We start from the raw sequence: 18,666 nt of genomic DNA on the forward strand, positions 1-18,666 counted from the left end.
ACTCTCTACTTGGGCCTAATTTCATCTTTTCCCATGTCTTTCCCATTGACCACACTCACTTTTTCATTTTCAATTTCTGATCTTAGCTCATTCCTTTCTCCCATCCTGCATGTCTCATTCTTTTTTACTATAAGCACTGCTACCTCAATTTTCTCATCATCCTCTCCCTTCTCATTGTCTTAAAATCTGGCTTCCTACCTACCCCACCACTCTACTGAATATGCTCTCTCAAAAAGATCTTCTATCTAACTAAATCCATTGGTCTTTTCTCAGTCCTCATCCTCTTTCATTTCTCTGCAGTTTTTCCAAGATACCCTCCAAAGCTTCTCTCTCCTGATTTTCTTATTGTCTGACCACTTCATCCCAGTCTTCTTTCCTAAATCATCAGTCATTTCCTTTTCCCTAAATATGTGTCTCTCAAAGCTCAATCCTGGATCCTTTAGTTTACATTTCCTTCCTTGGTGACCTCATCCACTCCCAAGGATTCAATTATCATCTCTATGCAGATACAATTATCCTCTCCAGGGGTCCATCTGTTGCTTAGAGACCTTCTCGAGCTTTTCAGCCAAAATCTTTCATCACTTAGTCAAATCTATAAATCCAGCCTTCATTTCTCTCCTGAACTCCAGCCCTGAAAATGCCTGCTGGACATTTCTACTTGGATGCCATTGCAAATCAATGAATAAAAAAGTATTTTTAAGCCCTTTTTGTATCAACCCTGGGGATACAAATGCAAAAGAAAAGTCAGCCCCTGTCCTCAAGGAACTTACACTCTGATAGGAGAAACAGAGAAGAGTATCCAAGGGCTACTACAGGTCTAGATACAGGGAAGGTCATTGTGATCACAGAAGACCAATCTTCACCAAAAAATAATGGTAGAGCTGATCATGGTTCATGGAGCCATGAACGATCTAAAATAAGATTCATCATCTTTCTTATTCCATTCTCACTCAAATCACATCCTCCAAATTTCTCTATTTCTGTTAAGAGTACCACTATCCTTCCAGTCACCCAGATTCATAGCCTGGAACTCTTCCTAAACTTCCTCATCTCCTTTACCCCCAGACATAATCAGCTGCTAAGTCTACTGATTTTACCACAAGTCTCATATCCTTTCACACAGACATCACCCTAATTCAGATCCTATCATGTCCTATCATGTCCAGACTACAATCTCCAGTCTTTCCCCATCCAAGTCATCCTTGACAAAAAATCTTCTGAAGTTATCTAATGGACATTTTACTCTCCAAAACCTTCAGTGGTTGCCTATTTCCCTCTAAGAAAAAATACAAGTTTCTAAATCTTGTCATTTCTTCTTTCATAATATATCTTAGGTACACCCCCTTCACACAAAGTCAAAACCTTAGTTCAGGCTTTTATCACCTCACATCAAAATTACCACAATAGCCCACTAACTGGTCTCTCTGCTTTGATTAAGTCTCTCCCTCCTCCAACTCATCCTCCACTCAGCTGCCAGTGGTTTTTCTAAAGAGTAAGTCTGACCATGTCACCACCATCCCTGCTCCAATGGCTTTTACCTCTAGCAAATAATATAAACTCTTCTGTTTTTCATTTACAGCTCTTCAGAACCAGGTCCCTTCTTGCCTTACCAGACTTCTTACCCCCTGCTTCCCTTCCATGTATCTGATGGTCCAGCTATACGAGCCTACTCTCAATTCCTCCAACTGGAATGCCATCTGCGATATCCAAGGCTTTGCACTGACTGTCCCCTCTGTCTATATTACTCTGCTTCTGTTTCCTTGGCTTCCTTTGAGACTCAGCTCTAATTCCGTCCTCTGCAGTGGCAGGGGGGCTTTCCTGTTAATCTTTCAGATTCCCTTCATAGTCTGTATATGTATGTTCCTGGATATCTTGTATGCATCTGGATAACTTCACACTGCTTCACCCATTAGAATGGGGGCTCCTTAAAGAGGTTCACAAAAGTTTGTTGTCCCTCCACAGTAAAGGCTAGAACCTACTTTCCATCCTTATATCCTATAATTCCCCTTCATAGTCTCTCTGTGGATCAGACTTTAAGTTGCCCATCTCAACATTCCATTTTACTGCCTATGCATCCTGATAACCTGCTCCCCTTGCCTAGAATATATTCCTCCCTCATCTCTATCCTTTGGTATCCATATCTTCCTTCAATCCTAGTGGCTTGTAGTCTCTGATACTTTCAAATTGCTTTGCTTTATACAGGTTGCTTCTCCAAAACACACACAAACAAAACCATAAACTTGAGGAGAGGCAATGTCTACTTTTTGTCAGAGAATAGTCAAACCCTGCCTAGACCATGCTGTTATGGCGTTATGTATCTTGTGGTTCAACCATTTCAGTTGTGTCTGACTCTCCATCTTTTCTTGGCAGACACTTGGCAGAAATTCCTTCTCCAGATCATTTTTATAGAAGAGGAAACTGAGGTAAACAAGATTAAGTGACTTTCCTGGAGTCATAGACCCAGTGCCTGAGGCCAGATTTAAACTCAGGAAGATGACTCTTCCTAACTTCAGATTCAGCACTCTAACCATTACATGCATCTATTAGACCTTTAAAAAGTGTGTTGAATTGAAGTGAATAAGCAAAGAAGCATGGCGGGGGGGGTGGCGCAGGAGGGTGCATTCACTAGAGAGGAAGGAGACAAAAAAATCAGGATCTTTGTGATCAGAGTTGTGAGCTAAGAATTAGGGAAGTAACTCATCATGGCTGGAATCCTATTTTCTTCCCTGATATGTCCAAGGATATGGAAAATGAAAGGACATCCAGAAAGGAATGGAGGACTAGAGTGGGAGGTGGGAGGGAAGTTCAGGTTAGGTGTCAAACCATGGTCAGAAGCCTGAGATTCCCCAGAGCCCAAGAATGTGGAGAATTTAATGACACCTAAAGGGAGGAAAGGAAGACTGAAGAGTGCGAGATAAGAAGAAAGGAGGAGAGAAGAAGGAGGAAATGTTTTAGTCAGAAAAAAGATTAGAGGTCACTGAAAGATTGTCTTCCTCTTATCAAGGGACTTAAGAGATGAATATTATAACAGGTCAAAATGAAAAGAAAATGACAGGAAGATGATGGACTAATTAATATTCAGAATTCAACACGAACTTTTAGACATGCCAGTGCAGGAATTTGTTTTGCTGGCCTCTGTTTATTAATAGCAAGAGGGCTTTTTGGTTTGTTTGTTTCATTTTGTTTTCAGGGAAAGGAAGGTAAGAGAACTTAACACTAGTATTGGGATACAAGAATTCCTGAAATACTAGGAATTTAGGTTACACATAAGGAAGAGAAAGTGAGAGATGGGGGTAGGAAGTGTTACTAAAAATAGGTAACCAAACTAAGCGAGTAAGGGATTCCTCCTGTCCCTAGTCTATATGATGATCTTGCTGCCTGGAGGCAGAGGACTGGGTGAGATGACTTCCAGGGAACCCCTACAATCAGAACCTGGGATCCTTATTCCCAAGTACTGATCTACCTCTGCCCTTCTCTAGCCTTAGTATACAAGGAAGAAGGTCAGGAGGAGGTGGAAAACAAGAGACATATAGACACCGGAGGAAGCCCCAACATAGCAGAGGATCATTTTACCCTCCTTCCCCCAAAGGTACAGGAAATCAGACAACAAAACAACCAGGACCTGCAGAGTACCAGGAGGTATAGAATAGGATAAAAGGCATGCAGAATCACAGAGGAGAAGGAGAAAAATCCCACCTTATCCTTCCCATAACTAAACATGCTTCCCGGACAGAGACAAGGATGTGAGGACATGTTGTATCCGGCCCAGCTGTGACAGAGGTTGAACAGCAAGGGGTGGAGGGAGTGAGGGGGACAGGCGGAGCTTTGTTGACCAGTGACCGGGTGTGGGAAAGTAGATGATCCCAGGTCCACTGATCAGGTGCATCAATGGACAAAGATTTGATCAAAAGGAAAAGTCTGGGCTAGGTCAGATGGAGGGGGCAGCAGGATTGAAGGATAGCTGGCAAAGAAATGAACTTGCTGAGCTCAGGAAGGCAGGTCAACGATTCAATGACAGATGATGGAACATTTGGGGGCCTAGAGCTTGATAGTGCCAAGAACTTTGAGGAAGTACACAGAGTCCCCATAAACATTGCCTCTCACTTTTTCCAGGAGACACAATCTCCCCATCCCCTCAGGTAATGCCAGCTCCCAGTCCCCCCAGGGAACACCAGCTCCGTACTCCCAACTCCCCGAGGAACATACCAGCTTCCCCAGAGAACGCCAGCTCCAAGTTCCCGGCAACCCCAGGGAATACCAGCATCCAATTCCCCCAGAACAGCAGCTCCCACCAAGAATACTACTCTCTGTTCTCCCCGCAAGAAATCCAACTCTCCAAGCTCCCCTAGGAATCATTACCCTCCTGTTCTGCTCAGGGACCATTACCTTCTTCATCTCCCCCTAGCTCCCAGTTCCCCTGGAAGAATGTTAAGATTAGCTCCCTAAAGTGACCACGTGCCCTTAGATCTCTCAGGGGACACAGATAAATAAGAGTTCTGGGAAGCTCTACCTCTGGGATTATAGTCCAGATATAGCCAATGGCCAGGCCATTCCATGGGCTGCACTTACCTGGTACAGCAGGCAAAGCGAGCAAACAGCAGCATGGCCAGTATGGATCAGGTCACCTGGGCTGAAGAAAGAGGACATGATGATTCTGAAAAGCTCCCTGCCAGTGTCAGCAAGGATGGGGAAGACGCTTGAAGGTCATCCCAACACCGCACATGGGAGGGAGCGAGCAGGGCCACCCCACCCCTAAGAAGGTCATTAGGTTCACAGAAGGCTGTGGTCAGGTTTTTCCCCTCGCTGTCCCCACCAAGGGCTGAGAGGCAGTGAAGTTAGCTTGGAGGACTGCCATTACACACATTCCAGTGAGGTGGGGGGAGGAGGGAGGGAGGGGAGCAGGGTACTTGCATTCCAGAATAGCCTACTGCTCCCTCCCAGGACTCCAGGACTGCCTCCCCTCTCCCCACACCTACCAGGCAAGAGAACCATGGAATTACACAGTCCCCCATTTCCCTGTACCCTCCTCCATGTCCCCAAAGGAAATATATTCACAGCCCTAGTAACAGAAATTTGGGGTACGGGGCGGGGGGAGAAAGCCTAAGCAATCAAAAATAGAGAGGAGGCAGGTTTTAATCCAGTATGGGTCCTAATTCTTTTCTGGGTCCTGGACCCTTGACCAGGATGAAGCCCTTCTCAGAATAATGTTTTTGTAAAGTTGCAGGAAATGTTAATTTTCAGTTAGATGTTAGTGAAAATAAAGATGTACTCTTCTCCTCTTTAAGGATATGATTTCTCTCTCATCACACCCAATTTGGATCAAGGTACAACATGGAAACAAAGTAAAGACTGACAGAGTGCTTTGGGGGGGGGGGGAAGCAAGATTGGGGGAAAATTGTAAAACTCAAATAATATCTTTAATAAAAATAAATTAAAAAAAAGAAAATAAAGATGTAATCTTTTTTCCCATCCAAGTTCATATTATGAAGCCATGGTTAAGAATTTCAGGTCTAGCAGGTCAAAGTCTGTGGTACAAGCTCTTGGGTAGGGAGAGGGGAAAACTAAGTCCAACAGAGAAGACAGCCAGAAAATGGTTCTATCATTTTTGGCAGGTTATAAGAAGGGAAAGCCAAGAATTCAAACAGATCATCATAGAGGAGTCTGGGAACCAGGTGGCTAGTGAGGGGCTAGGGATGCTAGCCCCAGGCAATCAGGGGAGAGTGTACGCCCTCAGCTTTCAAGTCCCCGGTGAGCTATTAGACAGCATCACACTGTAGAACACTGACAACAATGGCAGTGACCTTCCAGCTTTGAACTAGCCTCCATTCTCTCCAGTTTTCTAATTCCTCCGATCCAATCCGCAAATGATGGTTTCACTAATCTTCCGCAAGCACTGCTTTGTTATATCTCGAACTCAAATGCCTTCATCCGCTCCCTGTTACCCATCATATCAGACCTAACTTCTACATGATTTTCACAGCTTCAACAGGCTGTCCTCGCTTGATCTCTCACCACTTCTCTCACCATACTGGTCTTCCCATCCACCACCCACTTAGATATTCTCCTTGGAATGTTTACTGCTTTAAAAGATTGAACCCTTCTAACCCTTCTATTCATTCAACAAACATTTATTGAAAAACTATCATGCGGAGAGACCTTAATTGAAATATAAAGTTCCTGCATTCCTGAATCCTATATTTTATGAAGAGGTTAAGAGTGACTTCTCTGCCAATAAAGGATCCCGAGGGAATGGCCGAACAAGTTGTGGCATATTGATTGTGATGGAATATATTGTGCTATAAGAAATGACAAGGAGAGGCAGCTAGGTGGTGCCAAGAGCACTGGTCCTGGAGTCAGGAGGACCTGAGTTCAAATCTGGACTCAGACACATAATGATTACCTAGTTGTGTGACCTTGGGCAAGTCACTTAACCCCATTGCCTTGCCCCCCCAAAAAAAGAAAGAAAATTAAATGACAAGTAGGGTGGTTTCAGAAAAAAAACTGGGAAAAATTATATGAAGTGATGCAAAGTGAAAAGAAAAAAATCCTATTAGAAAACAGCATCAACAACAAAACTTAACACTGTGTAATTATAAAGACCAAGTCAAGTCTCTAAGAAAAGATATAAGAATTTACCTTGCTCCATTCTTTGCATGAATGGGGGTCTATGGGACTAGAACACTGACAGTCTTGACTAAAGTGACAGTTAGTTCTGTTTAACTGCTTTGTTCTACTTTTAATTCTTTGTTCTAAAGATGCTTCTCTGGGTTAGGGCAAAGGAGAAGAATAAGATAAATGAAGGTAATATGTAAACAAAAAATAACAGTATTTTAAAACAGTAATTGATTAATTAGTTAATTAGTATGAGATTAATAAAATACTTCAAAATTTGCTAAATGCTCTACACCCATTTTCTTCTTTGAACCTCCTGGTAGGTAAATATTACAATACTATTATCCCCATTTTAGAGATGAATTAACTATAATTTTGAGAGGTTAAAAAACTTGAACTGAGTCTATGTCACACAATTAGTAAGTGTGATAGGCAAGATTCAGGCCCAGGCCTCTGTGACTCCTAAATCATCCCCTCCTTTGCATTACGCCACAATTCCTCTCAGGTATGCAATGCCCCAGGGGGGGAGTTCATTGCCAACAAGCAACAAAGAAAGTTTCAAATATATGGCATCTGAGTTTGGCTTTGAAGATTGAGTAAAAAAAAAAATTAGGTAAAAATTGGGGGTGAGAGAAGACATTCTAAATATAGGGAATGGTTTAAACAAAGGTATAAAGGTAAAAAAAGTAGAGGGTATGCTTGAAAGAAAGAGATTACCACAGTTGGTCAAAATGGAGTAAAGAATATGTTGAATGAAGAACTATATGAGAGAGATCTAGGAAAAGTGTGTGCCTCTAGGTTGTAGGATGTTAGGCAAAGATCTTGTGATTTATTTGGCCAGCACCAAAGGGTCATTGAAGATTTTTGAGCAACAGAAAGACATTATATAACTTGACAAACAGTAGGCACTTAAGAAACATTTATTGAATTGGATTCAATGACCAGATCTATTCCAAAGGAAAGACATACTGATCATGGTAAAAAGGATGGATTGGAGGTCACAGGAAGAAGTGAAGAAGGGACCTTAGAAGACTATTTCAAATACCATTCCTTGGCCTTTATCCCCAAAGAGATCAAAGAAAGGGGGAAAGGATCCACATGTTATGGCAACTCTCTTTTTGTGCTGGCAAAGACCTGGAAATTAAGGGGATGCCAATCAAATGAGTAATAGCTAAACAAATTATGATAAGTAAACCAAATAAATGATATGTAAACCAAATACTACTCTGCTATAAGAAATGATGAAAAAGGGGGCAGCTAGGTAGCACAATGAATAGAACACCAACCCTGGAGTCAGGAGGACCTAAGTTCAAGTGCAGCTTCAGACATTTAATAACTATCTAGTTGTGACCTTGGGCAAGTCACTCAACCTTATTACTATGCAAAAAAAAAAAAATAACATAGTAGTAACAACAATGTCCTACTTGTTTGTGTCCCTTTCTTAACTGCCTCATATTCTCTCCTTGGCATCTTTGTCTCACTGACACTCTTTTTTAGCATCACTATCACAACTCTGCCCTACATATAAATACCTCCCTAATAACAAATACAGTCAAGAAAAACAAATTTATGTTGCAATGGTCTGAAACATGTATGTCTTATTCGAAATCTACAATCTCTCACAAAAAAAGAAGAAAGCACACTTTATGATCAATCTTTTAGAGACTGGTTCAGTGAACAAAGTAAATTTAGCTTCCTTTATTATATTGTGCTCATTTTATAAATAGTTCTCCTAATTTTGCTTACTTCATTCTGTATCAGTTCAGACAAATCTCCCATGGTTTCTCTGAATCCATCTTTTTCAACCCTCACAGCACAGTAATATGCCATAATTCATTCAGTCATTTCCCACTTTATTTCCAATTTTATGCTGCCAACAGAGCATCATTATTAATATTTTTGTTCATAATTATTCTTTCCCTCTGTCTTTGGTCTCTTTGATATTTACAGCTAGTACTAATATCACTGGACAACCAAATGGTAAAATGGATACAGTACCAGACCTGGAGTAAGAAAGACTCATCTTTTGAGTTCAAATCTGACTTCAAACACTTAACTAGCTGGGTGACCCTCTGCAAGTGTCTTAACTCTGTTTGCCTCAGCTTATGAAGAAGGAAATGGCAAACCACTGCAGTATCTTTGCCAAGAAAACCCCAAATGGGGTTTCCTATGTGATAACTTCAACTAGAAAATATGACATGAACCTCTAACTTGCCATGTCCTAAACCAAGCTTATTATCTTTCACTCTAAACTTGTTCCTCCTTTTGTTTTCACAATTTCTGTGAATGGCTTGATCATTCAAGCAGATAGTTGCTCCCTCTCACAATTCATATCCCATCAAGTGCAATTGAGTTGTTCCTTCTCACACTTTTAAGAGTCAGATAGATATTTACAGCAGCCCTGTTTGTGATGGCAAAGAATTGGAAATTAAATGAATGTCCTTCAACTGGGGAATGGCTTAAACTGTGGTATATGTATGTCATGGAACACTATTGTTCTATTAAAAACCAGGAGGGATGGGAATTCAGGGAAGCCTGGAAGGATTTGCATGAACTGATGCTGAGTGAGATGAGCAGAACCAGAAAAACACTGTATACCCTAACAGCAACATGGGGGTGATGATCAACCTTGATGGACTTGCTCATTCCATCAGTGTAACAACTAGGGACAATTTGGGGCTATCTGCAATGAAGAATACTATCTGTGTCCAGAGAAAGAATTGCAGAGTTTGAACAAAAACCAAAGACTATTACCTTCAAATTACCAAAAAAAGTTGTCTTATTAATATAATTTTGCTATCTCATAATTTATTTTTCTTCCTTAAAGATATGATTTCTTGGGATGGTTAGGTGGCGCAGTAGACAGAGCACCAGCCTTGGAGTCAGGAGTACCTAAGTTCAAATTCAGCCTCAGACACTTAATAATTACCTAGCTGTGTGGTCTTGGGCAAGCCACTTTAACCCCATTACCTTGCAAAAAAAAAAAAATCTAAAAAAAAAGAATCAGAAAGAAACAGATAAACAGCAACAAGAAGTAGTATCACTAGGAAAGAATATAAACAATTTAGTAACTTTTGGGATATTGTTCCAAATTACTTTTCAGAATGATTATACCAATTGACAGCTCTTACAAAAGTCCATCTAACAATTGCCATTTTCCTTTTTGGTAATCATTCCCAATCAGATGGTCACATCTGACAGATGGAAATTCAGAGCTATCTTAATTTGCAATTCCCTTGTTGTAATTTGAAGCATTTTTACATATGATTACTGATAGCTTAGAGTTCTTCCTTTAAGAATTAATTGTGGGGTGGCTAGGTGGTGCAGTGGATAGAGCACTGGCCCTGGAGTCAGGAGTACCTGAGTCTAAATCCAGCCTCAGACACTTAATAATTATCCAGCTGTGTGGCCTTGGGGAAACCACTTAACCTCATTGCCTTTCAAAAACCTGAAAAAAAATTTTTAAAAAAAGAATTACTTGCTCAAAATCCTTTGACCAATTTATTAAAGAATGACTTTTGTTTTATGTATTTATACTAATTCCCTAAATAAACTGGATATCAACCTTTACCAGAGAAATTTGCTACAAATATTTTCCAGTTAATTGCTTCCCTTCTAATTCTAACTGCACTATTTTTATCTGTATAAAAATTTTTCAATTGTATATAAACAAAAACCCTACAGTTTATGATTTTTCATCCTTGCTCTCCTTTGTTTGGTCAATTCTAACTTAACCACAGTTGTGAAAAGCATCTCTTTCATTCTCCTCTAATTTATTATATGACTCATATATAGATTTTATACATCATTTAAAACTTAAAGAATATAGTATCATATAGAAGCCTAATTTCTCCCACAATACTTTCCAATTTTTTTCAGCAGTTTTTGTCAAAGAGTGAATTCTTACCCTAGCAGTTTGTATTCTTGGGATTTATACTGCTGTGTTCAGTTGTTTCTGATCTCGTATACCTAATCTGTTCCAACGATCAACATTCTATTTTTTAACTACCCACTTAACCCATTGCTTTGCAAAAAAAAACCCAAAAACCTATTTTTTAACTACCACAAAATCATTTTGTTGATTTGCTGCTCTGTAATTTACTTTGAGGTCTGGAACTGCTAGGTCTCCTTCCTTCCCACTTTTTAAGATTATTTCCCTTGAAATTCTTGACCTTTTGTTCCTCCTTTTGTCTTAATTGTGTTTACTTCAATAAAGTAATCCTTTGGTAGTCTGATTGGTATGACACTGAGTCCAGAAATTAATTTAGTAGTATTGTCAGTTTTATTACACAAGCAGTGCCCAACCTTAAACATTTAATTACTCTCCTTTGGTTTTGTCTTAAAGAGTGGTTTGTAGATATATTCTTGTGCATAGAAATATTAGTTGAAACTGTAGAAATGAATGACATGACCCGTGGAAAGAATACGAAAAAAGATGATCCAGGACAAAATCTAAGAAATTAAGATGAGATAAGAGCCCAGTGAAGAAAACAAAGAGATTAAAGAGATTATCATGCTGGAGATTTAGAAGTCTTTAAAGTCAAAGAAGAGTATCCAGTAGGATGGTATGGTTAACGATAGCAGAGAAAAGACTATTTGATTTAGACACTGGAAGTCATTAGTGACTTTAGAGAGGCAATTTCAGTAGTGTAGTAGGGGTAGAAACCAAACTGCAAGGGGCTAAGGAAGAAAAGGTGAACATTAAGCACATTTTTTTAAAAATTTGATAGTGAACAGGGAGAGATAGGGCACTGAATGGTAGAAGTAACAAAGGAAAGATTTTTCAAAAAAGAACTGAGAAGATAGTGAGCAGCAAGATGACACAGTGGATAGAGCACTGGCTCTGGAGTCAGGAGGATCTGAGTTCAAATCCAGTCTCAGACATTTAATAATTACCTAGTTGTGTGACCCTGTACACATAACTCCATTGAACTTTTAAAAGCCAAAAAAAAAAAAAAAAAGGAAAAAGAGAAGAAGGAGACAGGAAGGAGATAGGAAAGAAACTGAAGGACAGCTATTGAAGAAGGAATAGCTACAAGAGCAAGATTCTAAGTGGTAGGATGAAATGGGAATGGGGATACAATCCTAATGAGAAACCACTTTCTATAAAGGGGATAAGGAAGGTGAATAGAGAAGAAATGTTTTGGAACCATCACTAAAGAAATGAGATAGGGCATCAAGAGTAGAAGGTTCGAACTTTTTTCTACCTGCTCTTCCTCTCCCCTGCCCCTCTAATTCATCTTCATATACACCACCCACCTAAAAGATCATAAGTTAATTAAATATTGAAGTTGGTCATGAGGCAAAACTACCCCCATTTGATGGTTGAAAAGGTGAGTATATTCAGTGCTGACTCACTACCAGCTAATTCCCAGTCTCGGGTTCCTTCAGGCTTTAACCACTAAGCTCTAGCCTACATCTTCAATTTCTACCCCCCCACACACATTCAGGGAATGATACTCAAAAGCTGCTGGGAAAGAAACAGACATTTCTTGCCCTATGGTTCCCCATGATTTAGTCATACACTACCTAGACAAAAACATGCTCTTTCTGCTCCCTTTTATGTAAACATGTTATTCCTATCCCTCCCTAATCCACCCTCCCCTTCCCTTCTTAATATAATTCTTCCCCTCATACTCCTATCCTCCTGCAATCATGGAAATCTTGCTCCTCCCAAAGACACTGCAACCCTGGCTAATGTGTCCAGTAGTATGTATATGTTGTTTCACTCCTGACCCAAAGATTACTAAGCAGAGTTCTCAGTTCTCGTTGTCACTTCCAGTTTGGTCCCCTCCCCATCCCTCTGTCATCATTAGTAATATCTCCTTTGAGTTTTACCACTTCCAAATTTGTCTCTCTACTCAGATCCTAGCAGATGTTCTGTAATGGATCCCAGATCATTGTCCCTTCTTCCTCAAGAAGAGTACCTGATTCAGTCTTCTTTCCACCCCAATCCCTGCTTTTACAGTTGGCAACTTCAATTTACACACTGCTGTCCTTTCTGTTATTCTCGCTTCCCAGTTCAACCCCCTACGACCATTGAATTGCCCCTTCATTCTTCCTTCATCACTTCCACTATGCATAGTCCTGAAATTATCTGAGCATAAACATATTTCCCTATGTCTCACCCTTCACCCATAGTCTGTCCTCATCAGAACCTTCAGCTATTTCACCACTCCCTGCTCTCCCAGGTCATTTCCTCTCCTCTGCCTTCACTTGTCTCCCTTCAAAATCTAAAGTTAACAGGGTGGCTAGGTGGCACAGTAGATAGAGCACCGGCCCTGGAGTCAGGAGTACCCGAATTCAAATCCAGCCTCAGACACTTTCTAATTGCCTAGCTGTGTGGCCTTGGGCAAGTCACTTAACCCCACTGCCTTGCCAAAAAAAAACAACCCAAAATTTATAGTTAACAAACTTAATTTTGCACTCTTACCTCTAGCCTTGACTCCCTCATCCCCTTGTCCTATGGGTACCCCCTCATCCCTTTTCATATCCCTACTCTGACTTACTACTAATCCACCTTTTCTATTCCTACTTATGTGCTGTTGAATGATGAAGTCAATCATATTATTGAGCTGACTCAGTCCATCGCTAATTTATGTTAAATAATCTCAACTGGACCCTCAGTTTCATGACAAACTTTTTCACTTTTTGACATAGTTCCATGTGTGTTGTAAAACAACAGTGACAAGTTTAGAAAATCACAAATTAACATCCTCTATATTGCATTATAGTTTTATTTGTTTGTCTAAACCTTTCCCAATTACATTTTAATTTGATTTCAGTTCTACTGGGGGTTTGAGGGGAAGGGAGTTTAACATCTCTATTCCAAACCTCTCAGTACTGTGCATCATACTTGACTGGAAAAATTGGGCTCCCTCTGAAATTCAGTTCTATACTTCATCATTCAATATAGTAATGTAAACTCGAGGGACACCCTATTATATCCAGAATCAAATCTAAAATCCTGTTTGGTTTTAAAGGCCTTTCTATTTTTTCCAGTCTTCTTCCATGACTAGGATTCTATCCTTCCTCTTCTTTACCTCTTGGCTTCCTTTGAGTATCATTTAAAGTATATATAGATATAGATGATATATGGCAGGGGGAGAGGGACAGACTATCCATCTGTACAAACAAGATATCTGCATAGATATATCATTTGTATGGAGCTATTTTCATGTTGTCTCCCCAATTAGTTTATGAGTTCCTTGAAAGCAGAAACTCTTTTTTCCTTCTTTTTATCTCTAATGCTTAGGATGATTTCTGCCACATGGTAGGTTATTAATAAATCATGGTAGGCACAATCCTTCATTTCTCTGTTGCTCATCCTCAAAAAAGAAAAAAGTTGTCTTTCTCTTTGCTCAACTCTAGCTTTTCTACTTCTGCCCTTGATCCCATCCCATCAAACATCTCCCCTCTCTCCCTAATTTTCAATCTCTCCCTATTCACTAGTTCTTCCCCTACTACCTATAAACATGCTCAATACCCCCAAAACTTCACTTTTCTAGATCTCTTCACCGTTTCACAGCCAAATTCTTGGGGGGGAAATTGTCTATATTTATTGTCTCCACTTCCCAAAACTTCACTGTTCTATATCTCTTTACCCTTTCACAGTCAAATTTTTTAGGAAAAATCTAAATTTATTGTCTCCACTATCTCATCTGCCACTCACATCTCAATCCTTTTTAATCTGGCTTCTGACTTCACCATTCAGTTAAAATTACTCTCTTCTATATGAATTGATGCAGAATGAAAGAAACAAAAGTAAAAAAATTATACGCATGATAACTGGAGTAATGTATTTGGAAAGAACAAAAAAAATGTATACTTTATAACTATTATTACCAAGCTTGACTCCAGAGAAGTGATTTTTTTATAAAAATTTTATCTATTTAAAACAATGGGGTTAAAGTGACTTGCTCTAGCAGAGAAGTGATGTTAAAAAATACATGTCATGCTCTATCCACTGTGCCACCTAACTGCCCTGCCTTTATTATTTTGACCTCTCTACAGTCTTTTATGCTATTCAACACCCCCCTCTTTCTGGACACTGCTTCCTTCCTGGTATTTTATGACTTCTCTGTAGGGATTTTTTTCTTCTTACCTGTCTGACTAATGCTTCTCTTAAGTCTCCTTTGTGGGATCATCACCCACATCCAGTCCTGGTATAGAGCCCAAGGCTCTTTCCCTGAGTCTTCCTCTCTTTTCTCTATATATTCTCCTTGCACTTGGTGATCTCATCAGCTCCCATGGGTTCAACTAATAGCTCTAAGCCAATGACTACATATCAAGGCTGTATCTGGAATCTAAAGTCCATTCCCAAATCTCCAGCTGTTGGCTGGATATCATCTCAAACTCAATATATCCAAAACAAAGCTAATTATCTTTCCCCCTAAATTCTCCTTTCCTCTAAAAGTTCCTCATTTCTCTCAAGGGCACCACCAGTATTTTACTCATCCAGGGTCACAATCTAGAAGTGACCATTCAATCAAGAAAGTGCCTATCATGTGTTAAACTCAAAATATAGTAGGGTGGCTAGGTGGCACAGTGGACAGAGCACTGGCTCTGGAGTCAGGAGTACCTGAGTTCAAATCTGGCCTCAGACACTTAATAATTACCTAGCTGTGTGGCCTTGGGCAAGCCACTTAACCCCATTTGCCTTGCTAAAAATAAAAAAATAAAAAAATAAACTCAAAATATACAGACATAAAAGTGATATTATCCATACCCATTCAACTAGGGAAATACTTATTCTTAGATGAATAAACATAGGACATACCTATATATTACATATATATGCATATATTCTATAATATTACATGTATATACATATATAAGATCATTAGGAAGATAAACACATGTATGAGTATATTTGCATACATGTAATACAATACATACATGTGTGTGCACACATCTATACATATACATACATGCATGTGTACATGTATGTGTATATACAGCTATTTGGGAGATCCCTTAACATCTGAGGAGAAACTGGAAAGACCTCTTGAAGAGCCCCTTGAGCAGATCCTTGCTTGAAGGAAACTAAGAGATGGAGGGAGATGATGACAAAGGGCATTCTTGGCATGGGGGTGAACCTGTCCAAAAGCAAAGGCAGCAATGTAGCCACTCTTGATTTTTTTCTTCTCATTCCAACCTCCACCTCCTACCTCCCCCCCAATCAGCAACAATCAGTAACAAGGCTATCTTGATTCATTCTCTTCGACACTAATTGCATCTATCCCCCTTCACTCCATTCAAGTCACATCCACACTAGTTCAGAAACTCATCACCTGTCTTATAGGAAGAATATTCCAAGTCTCCCAACTGGTCTTTCTACATTCAATGTCTCCTCTCTCCAATTCATCTTCCACACAGCTGTAAAATTGATATTCCTAAAACACAGGTCTATCCATGTCCTCCTTTGCTCAAGAAGTTTTAGTGGTTCCCCACTGTCTTTTAGATAAAGTAGAAACTTCAAAGCCCTTCAAAAGTTGACTCCAGCCTATGCTTTCTAGGCTAATTACACATTACTCCCCCCACCCATATACACTACCTTCTATTCAAATTGTCCCTCCTTCAGGACATTCCATCTTGCCCCTCCTTGCCTATGAACAGGCTGTTTCTCATGATTGGAATGCTCATTTTTTCTCACCCTCACCTCTTAAACTCCTTCTAAAGGTTCAGTACTTCCTACAAAAAAATCTTTCTTGATTCTTTCAGCTGTTACTATCTTCTCCCTCCCCCCCAAAAAAAATTTAGTCTTTCTTTTGTATGTATCTTATGCTAAGTCATCTATAAACACATTGTTTCTCCCAGAAGAATATAAATTCTTTTTGGTTTTTTTCTCTGTATCATTAGCATCTAGAAGGCACTTAAAATGTTTGTTGAATTGTTTATCAAATAGCAACAAGGACCCAGCTGGGGTTATAAAACATCAATTTGTAGTAGGTAAAATTAGCTTAATTTGATCACCACTGCTCAGCCTAAAAGCAGCAGAGAAAAGAGATTGTTGGGGTTACCCCAGTGACAAGGATTAATAGGTTCAAGACGTCAAGGTGTGTGTGTGTGTGTGTGTGTGTGTGTGTGTGTGTGTGTGTGTGTGTGCGCGTGCGCGCGTGTGTGTGTGCTCTGTAATAGTGAAATATTAAAATAGCAGCCCGTGGTATGATTCGGGTCTGCAGGAAAGTGAAACCAGGCTGGTGGAAATAGAATGGGGGAACCAGAGAAGGGTCAAAAGTAGCAGAGGTCATACACGTATAGAAATATGAGTAGTAGGTGAGGAGAGTGTTTCCTGTCTGGTTCTGATCTCCAGTTGTCTCAACTAGACTAATCACTCCTAAAGGACACATCTTTATGTCTAATAGGGCTTTCTGCACAGGATTATCTATAGAAAAGAGTTCTTATTTGTGACATAGACCCGTTTAGCAGCCTGATGGAATCTTTCTCACAACAATTTTTTTAAGTATATAAAATGAGATATGGAAGAAACCAATTATATTGAAATAAAGTTATTAAAACAGTTTTCAAACAAGGTTACAGACTCCAGGTTATTAATCTCGGAGGAAGTCTCAATGAGGTTGTGTCTAAAATATTGAGGAATTGAGTGGGGAGAGGGTGTTGCAGCACTTGGGGAGCTGGGAAGGGAAGGAGTAGGGGATGAGAGAGATCATTAGAAACCTGAGCAGGGGATAGAACTCGAATCTTCTTGGTCTTCAAGCTTCCTTCTGTTCTGTCTGGCTGGGAAAGACTGAGCTTGAGGTTGGGGAGCCTCTCCTGGATGTTGTTAGTGGGCTAGGGAGTCGGTCTACCTTAGATAGCAAGAATCAAGCTAGAGAGGTTTTTTAGTGTCCTGGGGAGGTCTGTTTAGAACATCTCTTCTGTATACTCAGACATTGCTACCTCCCATATGAGGAAAAGCAGGAAGGCATAGCTCCTGAGACCCCCAGACCGTATTAGGAACAATCAGGAGGCAGTGTTGACCCTGGCACTCAAGTCTGCACCCCATTAACCAATCCTCCCTACCCCCTGACCCAATCAAGTGAGAGAACAACCCTGCAGGGAATGGTCAGTACACAGAAGGGGCCAGAGGGGAGGAGCTCAGAGCTGGACCCTAGAGCCTAGGCCCCAGAAGGAAGAAGCTGGGAAAGAGGGGGTGGGGACCAAGCTGGGTGGGAATGGGGAGGCAGTAGGCCACAGCCCGGCCTGGGCACTGCTCCCAAAATAGCTCGGGGGTTTCCATTTTTAGTGTGGAGAGAACAGGGCAGCTCTGTGGGAGCGGGAACAACACTGCCTTTGTTTATCCGCCCCAGGCGGGTGGGGGGGAAGGATGAAGGTGGGGGGGGGGAGAATGAGTGGCATGGAAGAGAGGATGTGAGGGTGAGAACTGAGAAGGGAGGATGGCGAGTAGAGGGGTTGGAAAAGGGTGAGTAGGGGCTGCCTGCAGCCTTCCCTCTACCCCATATATCCCCGTGTGGGAGAATAAGGGAATTTCCTGCTTCCCATGCCACTGACTTGGGTCATTTTCAGATCCAGTCTGGAGAAAAGGCAAAGAAGGGATGACTTCTCTCTGAGGATCCCACAGGCCCCAGAAACCACTGCAAGCCACCAGATTGGAGCTAGAGATCTAAAGTTCCTAGTTTGAAAGGAACTATGGCTGTGGTGCTTGCTTCTAACTTTCTTTTCGCCACAGCATCGGATTCCGACAGCCTCTACTGCAGTCTTGGGAGGACAGGAGCCTTCGGAGAGAGATCTTGGTAGAGTCCCACCCTCCCACCCTACAGTCTGCAGGGGATATGCCTAGAGCACAGACCTGGGAACAGGCAAGCTCAAGCTCAAGTTCCCTAACAGAAGGCGTGGATGGGGCTTTTCTCCAAGACTGTTACAGTTGGTTCTCCGACTAGTGAATGGGGCCAGAACCTGGGGAAGAGTATTAGATGAACCTAAAGTCATAGAATCCCCTGGACTGAGATTTCCATCCCCCTCTAATTCAGCTGCTCTTTTCCTCTCTCTCCTCCTACCCTGTGGTCTCCCATTCCACTCTCTTCCCTCCCT

The 18,666-nt window shown here is 40.8% G+C and overlaps 1 protein-coding gene across 3 annotated transcripts in view; it reads right to left on the reverse strand.

Moving 5' to 3' along the window:
- Positions 1-18,666, reverse strand: part of PLXNB1 (plexin B1) — a 71,363-nt gene that overhangs the window by 50,105 nt on the left and 2,592 nt on the right. Inside the window, exon 2 of one of the 3 annotated variants that reach the window (XM_074197624.1) lies at positions 4,570-4,630. Coding sequence is in view for 2 of the 3 variants with exons in the window: in XM_074197622.1 (XP_074053723.1) it covers positions 4,207-4,395 (189 nt within the window). In the remaining variant the exon portion in view is untranslated. The other 2 variants (XM_074197623.1, XM_074197622.1) reach the window with 2 other exon arrangements.

The sequence above is a fragment of the Macrotis lagotis genome, chromosome 8 (genome assembly GCF_037893015.1).
Source record: "Macrotis lagotis isolate mMagLag1 chromosome 8, bilby.v1.9.chrom.fasta, whole genome shotgun sequence".
Taxonomy (NCBI): domain Eukaryota; kingdom Metazoa; phylum Chordata; class Mammalia; order Peramelemorphia; family Peramelidae; genus Macrotis; species Macrotis lagotis.